The sequence below is a fragment of the Lepus europaeus genome, chromosome X (genome assembly GCF_033115175.1).
Source record: "Lepus europaeus isolate LE1 chromosome X, mLepTim1.pri, whole genome shotgun sequence".
In the NCBI taxonomy this organism is placed as follows: domain Eukaryota; kingdom Metazoa; phylum Chordata; class Mammalia; order Lagomorpha; family Leporidae; genus Lepus; species Lepus europaeus.
Window position 1 is genome coordinate 49209860 of NC_084850.1, and position 21918 is coordinate 49231777.

At 46.2% G+C, this 21918-nt stretch overlaps 1 protein-coding gene across 1 annotated transcript in view; it reads right to left on the bottom strand.

Moving 5' to 3' along the window:
- LOC133752593 (collagen alpha-6(IV) chain-like) overlaps nt 1–20685 on the bottom strand; it is an 81497-nt gene extending 60812 nt beyond the window's left edge. The window contains exons 1-6 of the mRNA XM_062183037.1: nt 20593–20685; nt 14245–14379; nt 12908–12952; nt 7414–7530; nt 4800–4868; nt 3152–3187 (exon numbers count right to left, since the gene is read on the bottom strand). Of these exons, the coding sequence (XP_062039021.1) occupies nt 3152–3187; nt 4800–4868; nt 7414–7530; nt 12908–12952; nt 14245–14379; nt 20593–20685 (495 nt within the window). The remainder of the gene's footprint in view (nt 1–3151; nt 3188–4799; nt 4869–7413; nt 7531–12907; nt 12953–14244; nt 14380–20592) is intronic.
- Between the last annotated feature and the right edge of the window lie 1233 nt (nt 20686–21918).

Here is a 21918-nt window from a genome sequence, read left to right on the forward strand (position 1 = left end):
TGCTAATGCACTTGAGAAAGAAGTGGAAGGTGGTCCAAGTCCTAGGGCCAATGCACCCACATGGGAGACCGGGAAGAAGCTCCCAGCTCCTGGCTTTGGATTGGCCCAGTTCCGGCCGTTACAGCCATTTGGGGAGTGAACTAGCAGATGAAAGATCTGTTTCTCTCTCTCTCTCTCTCTCTCTCTGCCTCTGCCTCTCTGTAACTACGCCTTTCAAATAAATAAATAAATAAATAAATACATCTTTTTTTAAAAAAAAAGTATTGTGCTTAGAAGCCAAAAAGGGGACTGGCATTGTGGCATAGCGGGGAAAGGCTCCACCTGTGATGCTGGCATCCTATATGGGCACGAGTTAGAGTCCCAGATGCTCCACTTGTGACCCAGCTCTCTGATAATGCACCTGTGAAAGCAGTAGAAAATGATCCAAGTGCTTGGACCCTTGCACCCACGTGGGAGACCTGGAAGAAGCTCCTGGCTCCTGGCTTCGGACTAGCCCAAGACTGGTCCAGCCCAGCCATTGCAGCCTTCTGGGGGGTGAACCAGCAGATGGAAGAGCTTTCTCTCTACCTGTCCCTCTCTCACTCTCTAACTCTGCTTTTCAAATAAATAAATAATTTAAAAAATTTAGAAGCCAAACAGGCTACATACTATATGAATCCTTATATAGGGCATTCTAGAACAGGCAAAACCTGATTTGTGTTGGAGAAAAATCAGAATGGCTGTGGCCTCTGGGGAGCAGGGTTTGACTGGGAGAGAAATACTCTCTCCCCAAATTGAAGCAATCTATATATATGCCAGAGAGAGAGAGAGAGAGAGAGAGAGAGAGAGAGAGAGAGAGAGACTGGCTTACTCTCCAAATGGTCGCAATGGCAGGGGCTGGGCCAGGCAGAAGCCAGGAGCCAAGAGCTTCATCTGGGTCTCCCATGTGGGTGCAGGGGCCCAAGGACTTGGACCATTCTCTGCTACTTTCCCGGGCACATCAGCAGGGAGCTGGATCGGGAGTGGAACAGCTGGGACTCGAACCATTGCCCGCATGAGATAATGGGTGTTACAGAGGGAGGTTTAACCTGCTGCACCACGGCATCAGCCCCTGTTGTGGAATTCTTATGTCACATTCCTACTATGTCTTTTCCACATCTTTAGGGGACAGAGATAGTGTTTTCTGTCATAACACTTGGCTGATAGTATGTGTTCAATATCTGTTAGGGCCTGAAATAGTATAAGAAAAGAAGATGGAAGAAGGAATAAATAAATAAATAGAGGAAAGAAGAAAGAAGGGACTTTTCTTAAGCTACTTCAAAGGAAAGTGATGAGAATGTGGAATCTAAAAGAAATAGGTCTTATTAATACAACTCATGGCCTTTCACTATCAGAATCTCTAACAGGAATTTTTCCATGCAATATCTTTTTTTTTTTATTTTTTTTTATTTTTGACAGGCAGAGTGGACAGTGAGAGAGAGACAGAGAGAAAGGTCTTCCTTTTGCCGTTGGTTCACCCTCCAATGGCCGCTGCGGTAGCGCGCTGCGGCCGGCGCACCGCGCTGTTCCGATGGCAGGAGCCAGGTGCTTCTCCTGGTCTCCCATGGGGTGCAGGGCCCAAGCACTTGGGTCATCCTCCACTGCACTCCCTGGCCACAGCAGAGAGCTGGCCTGGAAGAGGGGCAACCGGGACAGGGTCGGTGCCCCGACCGGGACTAGAACCCGGTGTGCCGGCGCCGCAAGGCGGAGGATTAGCCTGTTGAGCCACGGCGCCGGCCTCCATGCAATATCTTAAAGTGGGCTCTATTTCTTTTGTTTTTAAATTTCTATTTTTTCCATTGTATTTGGGAGATGGGGAGAGTAAGAGAGGGAGGGAGGGAGGGACAGAGAATGAGAGAATCTTCCATCCACTAGTTCACTGCTCAATGGCCACAAAAGCCAGGGTTGGGCCATGCCAAAGACAGACAGGAGCATGGAAAACCATCCTGGTGTCCCACATAGGTGGCAAGCACCCAGGTACTTGAGCCATCATCCGCTTCTTCTCACTGTGCATTAGCAGGAAGCTGGATTAGAAGTAGAGTAGCTGGGACTTGAATCATGCACTTTGATATGGGATGTTGGTGTCTCAAACTGTGACTTAAGTGCTGAGCCAAATGCTAGCCCTGACTTTTGTTTTACATATGAAATTAAACACAAAGAAACACTTAGTAAATGCTTGCTGAATAAAAGGCCAAATACTTTCCTAACACATCCCAGGGAATATGGAATAGAATAGTCCCCCCACCCCCACAATCCATGTTTTTTGTTTCCAGAGATTCAGTCACCTTTGATCAACCATGGTCCAAAAATGTTAAATGGAAAATTTCAGAAATAAACAATTCATAAGTTCTAAATTGTATGCCATTCTCAGTGGTGTGATGAAATCTCACAGCATTCTACCCAGGATGTGAACTGTCCCTTTGTCCAGAGTATCCATGCTATATACACTATCCTCCCATTACTCACTTAGCTGTCATTATGGTTAGCAAATTGACCATCACAGTATGGCAAGTGCTTGTGTTCAAGTAACCCTTACATGGTAGCTGAATGCTATGGCACACTGCCTACATCATTCCCTCCCTTCATCCCACGATTCATCTTATGTCGCAAGAAGAAGGGTGAGTATAGTACAACAAGATATTCTGAGAGAGATCATATTCACATAATTTCTAGTATAGTAAATTGTTGTAAGTGTTCTATTTTATAATGAGCTATTGTTAATTTCTCCCTTGTCTAATTTATAAATTAAATTTTATCATAGACATGCACATATAGAAAAAAGTTACATATATATATATATATATATGTGTGTGTGTGTGTGTGTGTGGTGCTGTTTGTAATTTTGGAATCCACTGGACATCTTGGAACATATTCCCCAGGGAAAAGGGGAGAAATTATTGCATGTAGGCCCCTGGCTGAAAGCCTGCCTGTCGCACAATTTAAGGCAGAAGTTTTGTCCTTTCAGTACTTTTTCATCTGGAAAACAGCAATAGTACAATTCGTTCTACCTCAGTTCTAGACTTTCCTTGAGAACATCTATACAGACTTTTGAATACCATAGAGGAGAATGGAAAAGCACCATTAGTGACTGTTGGCTAAACACTGAGAGCTCATCACATAAACAACAACTTACGGTGATTCCATCCAGTCCAGGCAACCCGGGATTCCCCTGAAAAACAGACAAAAAGGACACTGAAGAGATGAATAAATTAAGCTTGTAGTATTTCAGACAACTAGTTGAAGATTCATTGGGATAAAAATGTATGAATTGGACAGATCCAACCATTTACTTTTTTTCCTAGGACAAATCTGGACTCTGGAAGATAAGTATTATAGCCTTGGATGAACAGGATTGCATATTTTACTTGGATTAATTAATTTTCACCTTTACTAGGAACGTATCAATTAGAAAGTGCTTCTGTAGGCTGGTGATTTTCCTGCTCTTTTAAAAGGAAAGCAAAGCTACCTTCCTGTGTGCCTTCATCCCCAGAGAATCTGCGCCCACATGTATACAATGCAAATCAGACATTTCAAGGAAAAATCACCAGAGCATACAGTCTCTGATTACATTTTAATTACTTTGCAGCATCTTAAGCCACTGTATGAATCTGTAATATAACCATCTCATGGAAATTGCTGTGTTCCACTGGATCCAGGATCTCTGCTTTTTGGCAAAACCATTTAATCAATGTTTGCTAAGACAATGCTCGTATTTTGACACCTGCTAGTCTTACCCTACATGGCTTACAGTCAAAAATCAGTGAGTCTCTATAGCGTGGAAAGAGCACTGGCTGTGGTTTAGTTCTTTGGTGGACTGGCTGTGTGAGTCTGAGCAAGTCACATAGCGCAGTATACCTGGGGATTTTCTGTCTGTAACATGAGTTATATGAATACAACAATCACGAGGTCCTTTCCAACTCTAGCATTCTACCTTCTGCTGTGGCGCCTACAGTCAAGGGCCTAAGTCCTCCTGGAGCTTCTCCTGTCTTCCAGTCACCCACCCCCACCATTGCCTTCCACAGTGATTTCCAGAGTCTCTGGCTCTGTGCATGAGTGGAAGCCAGAAAAGTGGTATCAATTAATTGAGTTGGGTGCATCTTCCCTTCAGATGTTGAGCATGTAGACTCCCGTGTGTTACCGAGGATGCGAAGGGCTCTTTTCCCACTCTTCAAGGGAATAAGGTCAATCATTTGGAGCCAGAGTTGACTGAGGCCCCCATGGGATATCAGGCAACACGTATCAAGAGAAAAGTCACAAGAAAACAGGAGGTTCTTGTCAAGAGATGAAAGGTTCCAGCCAGCTGCAGAGCTGAGGACCATTTTTGCAGACATCCAGGGGGCCCAGTTAGGGGGGTGGGTTGGTGTGCAGGGACAGGGAAAGGAGGGGCCAGGATCCTGGGCTGATGGCCATGCTGAGACGGGAAGAGACATACATGGCTTCACATCCAAGTATATAGATATCAAGGATCCTAGAGCAGATGAAATGCATCTACCTCCAGGAACCGTCAAAGAAAAGGACACCCATGCAAACTGTTTGCTGAATGATTTCTTATATTTTTGCTCTAGACCCTACAAAGAAAATCTTTTTGACAGTATGGTTGCAAATGTTTCTGTCAATGTTTCTACCACAAAAAGCTGCAGATCCTTTTAAATCCAGTTCGGTCTGCTCCTTAAATAGAGATACAGATGCCAGTTCTGGAAATGTTTGTATTGGGGGGTGGGGGTCCATTTCAGGGAAGCCAGCTTATAGCCTTCTCAGCTCTCTGTCTTACAGTGTCTTACCTTCATTCCTTTGAAACTGCCTGGATCAATAGCAGGTTCACCTTTGTAACCTTTCTGGCCGGGAAGCCCCTGAGTAAAACAGTAAGAAACACTTGTTAGAAAATGCACACACACACACAGAGTTTTGGTAATAGTATGATCTAATCAACCAAGGATGGAGTAGCAAGAGCCTAAAATGAAGCCTCTCAACATCCTATGGTATATTTGGCTGTGCCAATGAGCGAACACATCCCCTGAAGAGGTGCTACATCTCCCAGTTGTGTGCCCATCCCCTCACCTCTAAGTTGGGGTCATACAAGGTCTGCTGGTTAGAAATAGGAAACCTTACATTCATCCAGAGCACTGATTTGAACAAACATATGGCATGCATAAGCCTAGAATCCACTGTTTCACCTCTCACAAGTAGAAGTCACTGACAAGGCTTTTGTCCAGGACTGAGGACCGCAAATTGTTCTGCAGAGAGCCATATATTAAGTAATGTAGGCTTTGGGGGTAACATCTGGGCTCTGTCTTCCTTCCTTCCTTTCCCCTTCCCCTCCTCTCCCCTCCCCCTCCCTCACTTCCTTCCTTCCTTCCCTCCCCTTCTCTCTCCTCCCCCTCCCTCCCTCCCTCCCTCCCTCCCTCCCTCCCTTCTTTCCTTCCTTCCTCCTCTCCCCTTGCCTCCCCTCCTCTCCACTCTTCTCTTCCCTTCTTTTCTTGCCTCTCCTTTCTTAAAAACCTTTAAAAATATAAAAGTAGACCACAGGCCAAGGGCCTTGAGGGCTAGTTTAGAGACTCCTACTCTAAGATATAACTACAAAATTACTTTGGTTCTGTGCTTCTACCACACGACTCCAGCTTCAACACCTGTCTAAGAGGAGGGTGTGTCTCAATGTTCCTAGGAAAATAAATTCGAAGTACCCAAGTCCAGTGTTTCCACCAGATATTTTGCTGTCTCAGTGGAAGATGCTGCCTAATAGCTAAGTGTTTGTCCTGAGGAAAATCAATGCCCTCACACCTTAGGGGAAGTCAATGTTAGCATCAGGGGTAGGGCTACACTTCGGGGACTGAAGCATTGATTGAATGATGGAGAACAACTTCGTTCCAGGAACGCAACCCAGTTTCTTTCCTAATACTGCCTGTTTCTCCTTGTCCTTGTAGCCACTATTCTTTTCCAAGAAACTTCAAAGTAGTTGAAATATTGTACTGTGACCCATAAAACTGTGTAAGTATTACATGTTAATTAATAACTTCATAAAAATAAAATATATAATAATAAAATTACATAAAAGGAAGCCTAAGGAACGGAAACCTGCTTAGTGTTCAACAGGGGGTATAATTCAGTTTAGTAAAATACATATTTCAATTACTATTTAGGCTAAGCATGAGGTTCAAGGGCAACATTAGGTTTCCACCCTTGTTTGTTTGTCAAAGGATGTAATTACCTCGCCATTTTTCCCCCTCCTCTGGGAAGTGATCTCTTGCTTTCATAGTTTTCCATCTCAACTCAGTGTTCTCTGCCCTACCGCTGTTGCCATGGCAGGGACTGGAAGCCTTTGTCACTCACATAGTTCATTCTGTCAGGAACACATCTTTCTTTGCCCCCCCCCCCCACTACATATTGGTATGGTCCTTTAGATGTCAAGGTCTTTTATGACCATCTGGCGCATGTGCTTTGTCAGTCTCACTGTTCCACTTTCTTCACACATACCTGCATCCATACCCTGCTCACTGAAGGCAATGGTGCCATTCTCTCAGTGAGGTGCACATTAATTCATGTAGTTACAGAATGTGTATGAGGTTAAGGATGGACTTGAACTATGTTATACCTCTCTAGACACTTAGGAGATCAGCCTTGTATGGGCACAATATCTACTAGAGATCCATTAGATTTTCAAATACCTGAACCCTATCTGGATGGATGAGATTGAATAAGAGTGGTGATCCCAGGAGCCCATAAATATCCTATCAATCACATAACCACGGGTTATGACATAAGTTGTGAGTACAAACCATCGGTATAGAGTAGGGTGTCTCAATCATAGCATTATTGACACTTTAGGTCAAATGATTTCTCGATTTTTTTGGGGGGTGGGGTGGTTGTCCTGTGCCACCAGCATATGCCTAGTTGCAACCCTCAAAATTATCAATAATAATTGCTACAAGTCCCTGGAGGGGCGAGATTCCTCCAGGTTTAAAACCACTGTTATAAACCAAGCTTGCCAAGCCCTTTGGTTTCTTGTTAGTGCTCCCATGATCCCACATAAGCCTTCTAAGCATTTCCTGATATTGTCTGATGTGAGAGGGTGTCCGATAGCCCAGTATGTATTTTGCTCTTAAGTTTACTACAGCTTTTTTTCTAAATAATCTTGTCAAATCCAAGAGCAGCACTACATTTTTTAAAAAAAAAACCTAAGTAGTGTAGCATGTGTATATCTTCCTCCCCACCCCCTGCAACTGGTATTCTTTAGATTTTATTGTTTTGGTACTACCAGCATAGACTCATGCATTGCAAAAGGAGCTGCAGTGGCTGCCCCACAGAAGCTTAATGAGGTTTCCAGAAAAGCAGTAAAGGGGGCACAATTGGAGGCCAGCAAAGCTATTTGAAATAAAGAGCAAAGATCTGACAGCATACAGGTGGTCCGAGAAGCCCAGGGAAGCCATCAGGGCCTGGAAATCCAACAGCTCCTTGAGTTCCATTACAGCCATCCAGGCCTGGAGGACCTCTGGGGCCTGGCTGTCCAGGGTGGCCCTGTTCAGAGAGAAAAGAAGAGATCAAGTTAGTCATCCACTGTATTGCCAGCTACTCTGAAAAAAGTCCACAATGAGAAAAGCCAAATATACCGTTAAATTCTGATTCCTTATCCACTCCCTTAGCTGCCCTATCATGTACACTCTCATACGTTACCTTTATACTCAGGCATATGTGTCTAAGCACATCTCAGTGCTAGTGCTCCTAAAAAGACTGATGCTTTCATAAAAATCCAAGCTGAAACAAAAGGGATCAAGTGTGAACTGATGGGGGCTACAACTTCACCTAAATGAACAAAACTGGGGCTTAGCTATTTGGTAGCTGAATTGCCACCAACAGGGAACCATGCCAGGCCTTGGATCAGACAGAACCTGGGCAGCCTGGCACGGCGTTCCTTATTGGAAACTCTACCTGGGCAATGATGTCGCATTTGGATGAACAGAGCAGAGACAGTTCCCATAGTGCCTTCTCTCTTGAAATCTGCTTGCTCCAGAATGAGCAAGTCCTGCAAGAACCAATTTCAATCTCACTTTATCCTGGTCACATGTCAGCCTACTGCTTCAGTGAGGGAATGGCATCTTCCCTTTGCCACGCGCTCTCAAATGGAGGCAGTTGTTTTGTTGGGGAATTAGCGATCGTTCTCAGTTTGTCTGAGTTCAGTAAATTTCCCAGAGTTGGGCTTCCTTGGTACATAGAATTACTTTAAAACGTTTTTAAATTTTTTTAAATCAGTAAGAAAAATATTTTATGAGAGAGAGAGAGAGAGAGAGAAAGAGAGAGAGAGAGAGAGAGAGAGAGAGATCTCCCCTATCCATTGGTTCACTCCCCAGATACCTGCAATGGCCCCAGGCTGGGGGTTAAGGCCAGAAGCCTGGTCTCCTATGTGGCTGGAAGGAACCCACATCACATCCACATTAGCAGGAAGCTGAAGTCAGGAGGCAGAGCTGGGAATTGAAACCAGGTAGTGTGGGATACAGGCATCCTAATAAGTAGTATAACAGGCCAACGGTCAACTCCACCTTGTTGTAACAAATCTATCTTTTTGGATCTATCAAAAACTGGTTGTATATCAGGTACAGAGCAAAGAGATGACCTGAAAACCAGAAATCTGGATGGGTCAATAAAAAGAAGTAGATCCTCACATCCCCCCAAGCACGCTTTTGGAAGCCAAGTGTACCAGCATACATTTTTTTGATTTTAAGGAAGGAAACATGCGATGTAAAAAATGAACTTTTCAAATTTGCAGTAGTTCTCCCTTATCCAGGGTTTCAGTTACCCCACAGACAACTGTGGTTCTGAATACTGTGATGAAATCTCATGCTGTTCTGTGTCAACCCACCTAGGATGTGAATCATCCCTTGGCCCAGAGTATCCATTACTTGCCTGCTCACCACTTAACAGCCATCTTGGTTTTCAGATCAACTTTCAGAGCATCACAATGCTTGTGTTCAGGTAATCCTGATTTACCTACTAATAGCCCCAAAGTACAAAAGAAGTGATGTTGGCCATTCACATATGCCAAAGAGAAGCTGTCAATTGCTTCCTTTAAGTGAAAAGATGGAAGTTCTTGACTGGACATCTACTGTATAGTGTTATCAATATTAAAAACGAATAATGCCCACACCTTTGGGGTATGGGTTAAAATTAAGTGAGACTAAGTTTACTAAGTAGGTGCTTAATGAATTGTGACTCTATTCTCATGAAAGTCAGTAAGGATAAGGCACTGGCCTGATGTCTAACTCCTCTCAATTCTCAGTACTTTGCCCTTTCTGGTTACAGCTAATGATTGTATAAATGTGTCTGTAAGAGACCCTATTTCGGCCAGCGCCGCGGCTCACTTGGCTAATCCTCCGCCTGCGGCTCTGGCACCCTGGGTTTTAGTCCCAGTTGGGGCACCGGATTCTGTCCCGGTTGCTCCTCTTCCAGTCCAGCTCTCTGCTGTGGCCCGGGAAGGCAGTGAAGGATGGCCCAAGTGCTTGGGCCCTGCGCCTACATGGGAGACCAGGAGGAAGCGTCGGCCGCAGCTGCCATTTGGGGGGTGAACCAACGGAAAAGGAAGACCTTTCTCTCTGTCTCTCTCTCTAACTCTGTCTGTTTAAAAAAAAGAGAGAGAGAGAGACCCTGTTTCTTTGAGGGAGGAAATCCTGGTTCCTTACAGCCACAAGGGACTGAACACACAGACTAGGAGGATCTGCTATATTGCAGAAAAGCAGTAGTCCTCAGAACCCAGCTTCAAGGGAAAATTTCCATGTGGTGAATGGTATGAGCTCACTTTGAGGATATAAATCTAGCACGCTCATTTGCAAGTCTCAAGGCAGGAAAATGTTTGAGATTGACTTCATGGGAAAATCTAAACATAAATTGTAAAGCACAACTTGAAAACCTCGACTTCCAACTATTTGAACTGAAAATATTTGATAAACATATTCTCCTTGTGAAAACATTTGATAAACATATGTTTCTTGAGGGTGCCAACAGCCCAGCTCACAGTTGAAACATCATTTAAAAAGGCACAGCCTTCTCTCCCTAGTCTACAGTGTTCTAAAGTTAGCTATATTGATGAGTGCATATTTGCTCACATTCTCAATCGGTTGCTATGCCCCTTATTGAAAAGACTTGAATTATTATGAAATAAATACTTACCTACTCATGTTGAAATTGTCCACATGGCAACAAAAAAGGAATTTGGGGACCCAAACCAGTGACACATATGTTAATGATCAGCCAATATTAAGAGGGGAACCAGATCTGTGTGGTGATCCCATTTAGTTCAATGTGTTGGGAAAGCTGTTGGTTTCAGCCAAATTTCCTAATATATGTTGCTGGAAGTTGAACAAAACGATTAGTCTGCCTAGACTTATGGTGTCAGTCTGTGTTTTCCTGTTGGAGGGATTCCTGCCAGTCTGAGAACTGTTACTTTTATAGGCACTGGAGGTTGGAGTCAGTTCCCCAAATATTTTTAGAGTCCCTATTATAGGTTGAATTCAGTCCTGTGCCTCTTGTGCCTCTGAGAGGAGCAGAAGACAAGCTCTGTGCTTTCAAGGAGATAAATAAGACTATCACACAAGATAATCAATAAACCCCATGGACTGTGTGTGATGAGGAGCTAGAATCTGTGGGACACACACCAAGGACTCCTAACATGTTAGAGATAGAAACAAGAGGTAAGCACTGAACAGGACATGTTCAATTCATACTTACTAAATAGTTGGAAGCGAGGCAAAGAACAATAGAGAAGGGTTTTATTGGAATGGTGAAACTTGAATCTTCAAGCCACAGCAATAAAAAATCAAAAGGAAATATATGCCCCATTCGGTCAAGGTAAAGACCAAGGGAGTGAGGACCTCTTCTGGGAGGAGCAGGCATGAAGTCTGGACAGTTACAAAACATTCTCCCCAACAATGAAGCCCTACAAAGAACTAAGCAGTTCCTGCCAACCTCTAGAGCTCTCATGGCCACAAGTTGGAGGCAGAAGTTTCCAGCTGAACATGGGGGTAAGTTCCAGATCAGAACTGGAAATGACCTCGACCCCCATTAAAAAGAGACAGTAAGGAGTAGGGCATATTAACAATGCAAACTCCAAATACCCACTCATATTTGGCAAAGCCAGGTCCATTGGATGAGTGATAGAGTCTGCCTCCAGTTTGCTAGTTTCCCTCACCCACTGGCTTCCAGAAGATACACACTGTGAATGGAGATTCTGGCTAAAGTGGCTGCAGCCAGAACATAGCCATAAGAAAGGACCAACAGATATCAGAAAAGGAAGGTCAACTCCGTCCACTTCTTTCGTCTGGGAATTTTGCAGAAATCTGCTGACTGACTTGGTACATGTAACGAATAAAAGGTGAGTGGCCAGTGCTGTGGCACAGCATGTTAAAGATCCAGCCTACAGTGCCAGTATCCCATATGGGTGCTGGTTCCAGTCCTGGCTGTTCCACTTCTGATCCAGCTCCCTGATAATGCACCTGGGACAGCAGTGGAGGATGGCTCAAATCCTTGGGCCGCTGCAACCACATGGGAGACCCAGAAGAAGCTCTTGGATTCAGATTGGCTTAGCTCCAGCCATTGTGGCCACTTGGGAAGTGAAACCTGCAGATGGAAGACCTCTCTCGCTCTCTCTCTCTCCCCCATCTCTCCTCTCTCTTTGACTTATAAATAAATAAACAAATCCTAAAAAGTGATTGACATGGGAGCTGGTGCTGTGGCATAGCAGTTAAAGTCGCTGCCTGCAATGCCAGCATCCCGCTGATTCAAGTCCCAGCTGCTCTTCTTCTAATCCAGCTCTCTGCTATGGCCTAGGAAAACAGTGGAAGATGGCCCAAATGCTTGGGCCCCACACCCTTGTGGGAGACCCAGAAGCTCCTGGTTCTTGGCTTCGGATTGACCCAGCTCTGGCCATTGCAGCCATCTGTGGAGTGAACCAGCGGATGGAAGACCTCTCTCTCTCTCTCTGCCTCTGCCTTTCTGTAACTTTGCCTTTCAATAAATAATCTTTTTAAAAAATGATTGACACATAGAGATTTCAATCCCCTTCTTTGATGCTAGATGATTAAGTACCATAACACAAGAAACTGTTAAGTCTGGGGCTTTCCCATACTGTGCTTTTATAAGATTCAGAAGGACCCCTTAGAAGCTTTTGGAAGGATAAAATCAGGCTTCAGGGCCTATCTCAAACAGAGGAACTGCATACCTTTTCTGTTCCTGCCCAAGTTCTGTTGTTAGGATCAAAAATGACTGCTGTATAGGCAAACATAGCTCAGGTTAAGGATCAAATAGATAGAAAAGTGGCAAAGGACACGACTAAAAAGTGATCACCCATAAGTCCCAAGTTCAGTATTTTGAAGTCTGGTGAAGTGTTATCCTGGAATGTCCACTGGTAGGCTTACTGGGGATACAGGACACACATGGAGAAACTAAGCAATTTGGCAGGATGGAATAGACAAAAGGAGATGCTTGTCAGCTCCAAGTGCCCTGCTTATCCCTAGCAAAGCAGGCATCATGCACCTTCTTGCCTTTCCTAAAATTTGCATGGATATACTCTTAAAGCAGCTCTGTCTCCCTACCAAAGAGCTGAGCCTTCTTCTCCAACCTAAGCTCCCTTCAACCCACAAAACCTAAATCATTTAGGCTAAGATATTGATTTTTTAATGGCTGCACATATTCCTGCATCCTCCAACCATTTCCCTTAGGGCTGCCTGGACCTGAACCCAAGGGAGAACTGGGTATGAACACTGCCCTTCAAACCTCACCACTCATATCTCACCGCTTGATCCCAAGCATGCTTGCATGAGATGGGATGTTGCTAAGGCCAAAGTGCCTGAGTCATGAAGCAGAATCTAGACTGTGGTATGAAAGCTGCTCCTGGGGACACACTCACCGGAATCCCATTGATGCCAAGGAAGCCAGGAACTCCCATGGGACCCTAAAGAATGGAAGAGGGAGAAGGTGAGAGACAATCCAACCAATGTCCATTGGAGGCCTGTGTATGTGAATCAATGACTGAACTTTTAAGAAGTGTGTGTGTGTGTTTTTTTTTTTTAACCTCCTTCTTCACATTGAATGAGAGCTCTTGAAAAAGTTCATGGAAAGTGGAATTAAAAGATAAACATATGCAAATATGGCTTGAAATCCATGCATAGTTTCTTCTTAACATATATACTTTTCATACATTTTTTGAAGATGCTGCATGTTGCCTTGGACATATCTGGGCTCTGAGACCAGCTGTTGTCTTAGGCAGTATAGGCCAAGGTCTCAAATTAAGGCTCACTGACGCATGCTGCCTTGACAACTGGAGAAAACTGGGAGGGCCTTGAGGAAACTAACAAGCCCCCCTCCCCCCACTCCATTCGTGGATAAGCGCCCTAGTCAAACAACCCTCCACACCAGGTACCTTGGTACAGTTCCTGCTTATCCCGAGTGGTGGATTCAGTCCACCACTGAGCTATTCAAACAAGCCAAGGACGACTTCTGTCAGGAACTGGAGGCACCCCATCCACTCATCCCTCCAAAAGTCTGCTCCCACAGTCACTTCTAGTTCACTCTATGCCCAAGTGTAGCCTCCATGTGGCTCTATGTGGTGTGCCGTGCCCCCTACCCCCCAGGAGTGCGTATGCGAGTACATGTGACTGATGAGGTGCGGTGGGTCTCATCTGTCCAGGGTGTCGTGTCTTGGGCCATTCACCTAATCCTAGTTTGGAAACCCCACCGGCACCAAGAGAGCGAATAGCAAGTGATTAAGCTAGGCAAACAACATAAAGAAAGCTGCTTAAACTCAGCCAGCCAGCCTCCCTGACACTATAACCCTCCTTTCTTAACAGCTATTTCCCTCTATTTGTGGCCCGAATGGCTTACAAGCATTCTGACCCCTTACTTGCCAGTGTCTTTGCCTGGATTCCTGATCTCCACTGTCCGGGGAATTGGACTTCTGACTCAGGCCCAGTTTGAACCCACATGACTTCCCACCAAAGTGAGCCCACGGATCTAGCAAGCAGTTAATACTTCACTTTGTGGCTTGTTTGCGATGGGAGCCTCTCCAGAAACGGGCTGATCCATCAGCAGCACATCACCCACTCTGTTCTTGTTAAAGTATGGAGCCTGGCACCAGAGTATTCAGGAATAGCATTATTTCCATAAATGAGCAGAACGGAGACCGAAAACTTCTGACCTTCATACTTGTGGCTCACGCTTCAAAGTCAAACTGTTTTATGTGTTTACCTTATCTCCTGTTGGTCCATATGGTCCCAGAGGGCCTGGGGAGCCCCGTTCTCCTTTCAAGCCTGATAAACCGGTAGGGCCAGTGAATCCTTGAGGACCTGTCGGACCTTGAATTCCAATGGGACCGGGTCGCCCCTAAGATGGACAGAGGGGAGCCATTAGTCAATAGAGGACTTCAAATGAACACTTCCCATTTTCCCATGCACAAAGAACACTGTCATCACTTCACTAAATGATCTTGGCTTAGCGATCTGTGAGGGACGCCAAAGTTCCAGACATGCACCAGAAAGGGCTATTTTAGGGGCTGCTAAGCTTATTTGGACAGAACACATTTTATAAGCACATTTAATAAGATTCATGTGCACCAAGATCCTTCAACTTTGTACTTCTTAGGAGATTCGTTATTCAGGCTGGATAATATTGTCCTCTTCTGAGTTAATGCCAGGCCATCCATCAGCTTGTCAAAATACTGAAAGAACAGAACACTGGAGAGCATCGTGGCATTTTGTAACTCACATCCAAATGGCCAAGCACACGCTTGCAGTGCAGCCCAGAAAGGGCCGTGACTAAAGAATATTGCCGCATGGGGTGGGAGAGGGGAGCACCCAGAAACCCATGAACTGGCCAACCTTTCAGAATTCAGCTTTGCTGGCAGATCATAGCCCCCCCCCCCCCCCCCCCCGCACCGTACTTGAGCGCACACACACACACACACAAACACACACACAGATTGCCCTGCCAGTCTATAGTGCTGAATGTGTAAAATACAAGGAGCCCAAGAAATATATATTAAGTATCGATTTGGATAGCAAGAGGGAGCAGCCTGAGGATTCCGAGTGCCCTGCTTGTAAAATGTTGGTAACAATTAAGTCTGCGAGTTCAGGCTGACATTTCGCAGCAGCCTGTACCTGAGAATGCACCCCAGCCAGTGCGACACAGGCAGGCTGCACCATCATTTAGAACAGATCTCAGTAGGGACTGAATTAGCCTGGCAAAAAAGTGAAAAGCATTAGTGATGTGCATGACCTCTTGGAAAACACAACGCCACACCAGGCAGGACACCTACTTTCCTAACCGTTCCCCATCTCCATCTCTCAGCCCCTGCGCTGACTGTACGCAATTGCCTACAAACCTGCGAAAAGCCCATTAAAGATGCCCTCTACTAGTCACCTTCAAGGTTCGCTTTTTTTGAAAGGCTACTGTGGGTGACAGTGGCCACCAGCTGTGCTGGTCCTTTGGCGTGTAATTTTCAGTGTCAGTCAGGCCCAAGGAGATCTAGGACCCTCAGGCACTCTGCCCAAGGGGCCGCCCTTCTCAGACAGGGCATCGGCCACCACTCAACTTTTCCCAATACCCAGCCTGCAGCCCACAAGGGTGCTAGGCTACAAGCTGCCTAATCAGCTAACCTCCCAGAATGATGAGGGGAGGGGGATGGGGAGATGTCCCTTCTCACATTTAGGCTCCTACTTCTCACTGGTAGAATTCTGTTTGCAATGAATCTGTTCTCGATTGTCCTTGTAATTCTCACAAGGTCAATATATATGTGTGTGTACACACACACAATGATAATTCTAAAGTTCATAGATATTTTAATTAAAAGATGTTTATATTCCTGCAAACTGAAATCTATGCATACTTTTTTGGATAATATGCATTTTCCATGAACTTTTAGAAGATCCCTCATGGAGATACACAAGGAGTCTTCAAAGGTTCATGGAAAAATTCACATTTTTTAAAAATAAGATTTCTTTATTTATGTGAAAGACAGAGTTACAGAGAGAGAGAGAGATGGCAAGACAGAGTGAGAGAAAGAAAGAGATCTCTCATCCACTGGTTCACTCCCCAGATGGCTGCAATGGCCAGAGCTGGGCCAGGCCAAAGCCAGGAGCCAGGAGCTTCTTCCAGGTCTCCCACGTAGGTAGCATGGGCCCAAATACCTGTGCCATCTTCCACTGCTTTTCCCAGGCCATTAGCAGGGAACTGGAACAGAAGTGGAGCAGCTGGGACACAAAGCAGCACCCACATGGGATGTCAGCATTGCAGGTGGCGGCTTTACCCAATCACATCACAATGCCAGCCCCTCACATTATCTTTTAATTCCATTTTCCACAAAAGTCCCACCGTGTGTGTGTGTGTGTGTGTGTAGGGAGAGAGAACTACAAAAGGAAACACTTTAAAAAATAGTTCAAGGTGCTACTGAGGATGAGTGAGGAAGTGAAAAATGTGCGCCTACCTTTGAAGACTAATGTCTACAAACATAGCAACAGTAGCAGTCTGGAAGAGAGGGTAAGTGCTGCAGGAATGCAAAGGTAGATTTGGCCAAGGAGGGCCTCGAGATGGGGAGAGTCATGGGCCACACTGGAAGGGTCAAGGGGGCCCCTGCCCCCAAAGTGAGGCAGGCAAGTTGCAGATTTGCTGTGGGGGAGACACAGGGAACCCTGCGAGGCTTGGGAGCAGGCCTGGGCTGGGCGGAAAGCGGCTGCTCAGGGCTGAAGTCATCATGCCGCATTCAGGACAGCATGTGTGTGTCAGCACGAGGCCAGGGCGGCCTGCCTCAGGCGGGAACAAGGGAGGCAGATAAGAACCAGCTGTCTGAGAGGAGAGGCCAGCATGGTGGGAGGATGCGGGGGCAGGATGGCCGTATGGTTGCTAGCAGTGAGGATCCGCTCAGGGCAGTGAATGCTTGACCCAAATCTGTGCCCTGCCAAAAGTTTTCCTGCATCAAGACAGGGCAAGGAGAGGGGGCACAGGAAGCCATCCAATAGCCACCCAGAGACAGAGAGGACTGTGGTGTGGCCCAGGTCCCATCCTGCTCACAGCACTAGAGGAACCTAAGTAGGGCCCTGGTGTGGGCCCACGGGCTGGCACATTCCACCTCCGGTGCCTTGCCTTGGGAGCAAAGGCTGACCAGCAAGGGGAAGCAAGGACAGCTAGCAGCGAGGCAAGTCTAGAGCTGTACTATACAAGAACTCTGACTCTGTCCAGCAAAGGCAGAGGTGCATGGGCCTGCTTCCTTTCTCATGTCTGGGTGGGCATGTGGAAGTCGCCCCCTGCTCTCTTCCAGCCAGAGAACTGACAGTGAGTCGCTTAAAGAACTCATGATGCTTTTGAAAAATTCTGTTTCCCATGGAGCATGTGAAAAGGCAGCTCTTGGAAGACCATGGACTTCTAGGTGGGCCCAGCTGTTTGCATTGTTAGGCATGTCAGCAGCCCAGCTTGAAACCTCTCAGATTGGCTGCAGGGCTAGAAGCAGGGCCTTTGCGATGTCTCTAAGAGTCTGAGGTGCTGCTGGCCCTGAACTGCCTCCCCAGTATGGTGCCAGGCCACTCTGGCGCCTGCAGTCATAGGGTACAAGGCAAGGATCTTGGGGCCGGTATTGTGGCATAGTGGGTTAAGCTGATGCCTGTGATGCCAGCATCCCGTATGGACACTGGCTTGAGTCCCGGCTGCTCCATGTCTGATTCAGCTCCCTGCTAATGGCCTGGGAAAAGCAGTAGAAGATGACTCAAGTATTTGGGTCTCTGCACCCATATGGGAGCCCCAGATGCAATTCCAGGCTCCTGGCTTCAGCACAGGCCATTGCAGCCATCTGGGGAGTGACCCAGTGGATGAAAGCACTCTCTTTCTGTCTCTCTGTGTGTGTGTGTGTCCCATGCCCTCTCACTCCCCCTTTTTTAAAAAAAAACTTTATTGTTGGAACATTTTTAAAAAATATTTATTTATTTATTTGAGAGGCAGAGTTATAGACAGAGAGAAGGAGAGACAGAGAGAGAGAGAGAGAGAGAGAGAGAGAGGCTGCAACAGCTGGAGCTGGGCCAATCTGAAGCTAGGAGCCAGGAGCTTCTGGGTCTCCCAAGCAGGTGCAGGGGCCCACATAGTTGGGTCATCTTCCACTCCTTTCCCAGGCCATAGCAGAGAGCTGGATCAGAAGAGAAGCAGCCGGGACATGAACCGGCACCCATATGGGATGCTGGCACTACAGGTGGAGACTTAGCCCACTGTGCCACAAGTGCTGGCTCCTGCCTCTCCTTCTATAACACTCTTATAACTCCAACTTTCAAAATAAATTAACAAATCAATCAATCCTTTAAAAAGGCAAAGATCTTGCCCACTCACTGCGATCCTTTCACACAAGTGGCGAACAAGACCATACCATGTAAAGGCGGCCAAGGAACAAAATGAAGGAGACAGCTTTATTTTGTGGGTTTTGTTGCCACTCACTTCTGGATTGGCTTGCTCTGTGCTTATAGCTGTATGATCTTTTTCCTTCCTTTCCAATGCACAAGGCCTCTGTCTCAGTACCCAGTGTACTTTTTTTTTTTAAGATTTATTTATTTTACTTGAAAGTCACAGTTACACACAGAGAAAAGGAGAGGCAGCGAGAGAGAGGTCTTCCATCCGCTGGTTCACTCCCCAATTGGCCGCAATGGCTGAAGCTGTGCCAATCCGAAGCTAGGAGCCAGAAGCTTCCTTTAGGTCTCCTCCGGGTCTCCTACGTGGGTGCAGGGGCCCAAGGACTTGGGCCATTTTCCATTGCTTTCCCAGGCCGTAGCAGAGAGCTGGATCGGAAGTGGATCCACTGGGTTTTGAACCAGTGTCCATGTGAGATGCCGGCACTGCAGGTGGCCTTACCCGCTACGCCACAGCACCACCCCTCCCCCAGTGTACTGTTGAAGCTTAATATTCAATCAGTGATAAATAGCTTTTCTTTCCCTAAACACAGTCAGTGACACTTTTCAAGCTGGCCAGCAGAGGTCAGTGTGAGAACATAGAGGCTACAGATAAGCAGGTGGGTGGGTGGGTGGCCCTCTCCCACTACAGAGGAAAAAGAAAAAGAAATCAAACCAGTGTCATAGAAGGCACAGAATGTTCAAGCAGGGAGTTCATTCAACCCGGGGTTTATTTTATACGTGGGGGAACAAACGCCAAGAGAAGAGGAAGGACTCGTTTTGGTTACATAGCTAATAGGAACAGCATGGGACTCACACCAGACTGCCTGCTGCCAGCGCCTGGCTCTTCCCTTGTTTGCCAGTGGCAGATGTCCTAGGGGGTCCTGGAGGCTGCCCTCCCCCACCCTGGGCCCACCCCCGGGACTGTTCCCATCAGTAGGCTGCAGCAGCCAGATGCTCACACATCATTTCTCTCTTCTTATCCCCGATCATTTCACAGAACCAATCTGAAACACCATCACTGTTTGGACTGCTAGCAGAATTTCAATGGGCTTGGACCAATGCCCTGCCCTGATACATGTCATTTATATTGGCAAATAGACCCAGACAGGGCAGAAGGGACTCCTCCAAGTCTTTCCAACAAGCTCTCCTGCCTCCATCTGCTCAGGATTTTAAATATGCACATCAGGGTTTAATTCTCAAGGGAATGAGTTGGGACTTGTGCCTCAGCAAGGCCAGAAACTACAGACCCAGAATGGCAGGCTGACAAGCAGAGCCCAGGCTGCCTAACTCCCGCTGACCACAGTGGGATGGAATCAGTGTGCACTTTAAATTTACCTTAGATTAGACTCTGATAATTGGGGTAACAGACACAGAAATACGACTGTCCTCAAAGTAGTAGTTGACATAGCAGAAACTGCATCTAAGACCCTTAAAAGCACGCGCCTTGGACTAAGTAGGATGGAGAAATTGATGGAGGAGGTTGACTTTTCATCCCTTGGCTCCTTTCTTTTAAAAATCCCTCCTTCAAGGTTCCACTGTTTTTCTTCCATAAAATTAAAATTTATGCCTGAGGATGAATTCCTGAAATGCATTCCCACTGAGGGATAAATAACCTACAACTTTACTCTTCCCAGGGGGACTGTAGTTTAATGGAGAGCAAAGTGTTAAGCTACGGGGTGCAAATGATACTTAGGAAGTGGGGAAAGGAGAAGGGTGTGTGCAGGACCTCCTGACAGCTCTAGCCACCTTCCCAGGAAGCCAACAGCTTCAGCTGCATCCTGGGGGGGTCCTTGAGGCAGCCCTCCCCGCCCCTGGGCCCGCCCCTGGGACTATTCCCATCAATAGGCTGCAGCAGCTGGGTGTAGTGCTGTTAGGTAGGCCTGCAGGCAAATCTCCCGTCATTTAATATCTATGTGACCTTGGGCAGGTGGCCTGACGATTCTGAGTCTCAGGGGTTCAGGTGCAATGATAGCTCGTGTGTAGGATTCTTGTGAGCATGTAAGGGAGTTAATGAATGTAAACACCTGGCAGGTATCATTTATGGTGAAGCAGAGAAGTTAGGATGGGGTACTTGATGCTTCTTGCCTTAAGGGAGGTGCGTGAGCATCATTGAGAAAGTGTCTTTGGGGCAGGAAAGAGTGCCTTGGGATGAAGGAGCATACATACTGACACGCACATTGGTGACAGGATGACCACCTGTGTCCTGTTTGTCCTGGGCACTCAGCTCCTCAGTGGCTGCTTGTTTTCCTAAAGGGACTTCAATCCACATGCTAATGACTTCCAAATCTGAACCCTCAGCCAGATCTCTTTGAAGTTTGCCAGATTGTTATAGTAAATGGCTTATCAGACCTCTCCACCTGCATGTTCCAACTCCAACTCAACAGGACCCAAACTGAACTTTGTCTTCTCTTCAATCCCATCCGCCTCCCCCCACCAACCAGCTCCCTTTCCTTCTTGAGTTAATGGAGTTAATTCAGTATATGGAATTATCCTCAAAGTTGATTAAGCTACAAGCCCTGGCGGTCTCTACAACCCCTCCTTTTCCCTCATCTCCCACATCCAATCCATTACCAAAGATTGAGAATCCCACCTCAAACTTGCCCAATGATCTCTTAGTTCAGGTCTTCCTAATCTCTACCTTAGGGGGCATTGCCACAGACTCCCAAATGCTTCTCCATCCTCTAATCTTGCTTTATTTTCCTCTAGCATCTTGTCACATAGCCTTAGAAGATGCTTCTGTTATCCTGACTAGCTCCTATGTATCTTTCAGGTTCCAACAAAGATATCAAGCTCCTCTGGGAAGCTTTCTATGTTAACTTTATTCCCCCTGACACACACACACACACACACACAAATTGTGGGCCAAGGTTCCTGTTTAGGTGTCCACATGCCCAAGCAGACTGAGCTCCTTGAGGACAAGGACCATGTTTTATTCCCCACTGAATCGCCCATGCTAAGCAACAGTGCCTGGCATACAGCGGACACTCAGGAAATAGTTGATGAATGGAGAAATGGATGAATGCATATACACACTGAAAAACTGAGAAGCCAGTGGCCTCGGCATGGCAATATCTTCTTTGGAAGTCTAAATAGAAGCATCTGGTCACAAAACTACAGAAAAAGAGAGCTGTGTGAGACTCAGGAAATCATCTAGGTCAGGATGGAGAAACTGACTTACAGAAAGAGGCAGGAACTTCCTCAAATTTGTATATCAGGTTTAGACTTTAAATACACAACACCACAATATTTTAGAGGCTTTAATAACAGAAATGATCCACATCTGATGTAGCTTTCAGGCAGGCTCCTTTCCCTGAGATCTCTGAGTGAAACAACTTTAGTTCCCATCCTGATTGTATCTATCCATTAAACAGTTAGTTGTTATTCAGCAACTACCTTGGGCCAGGCACTGGGGTTAAGCTGTTCAGGAAGGCACGTATATTCATAGAGCCTACAGTTTCACCACCCCTTGAAAAGAGATGATGTATGGCCTATCACCAACCTA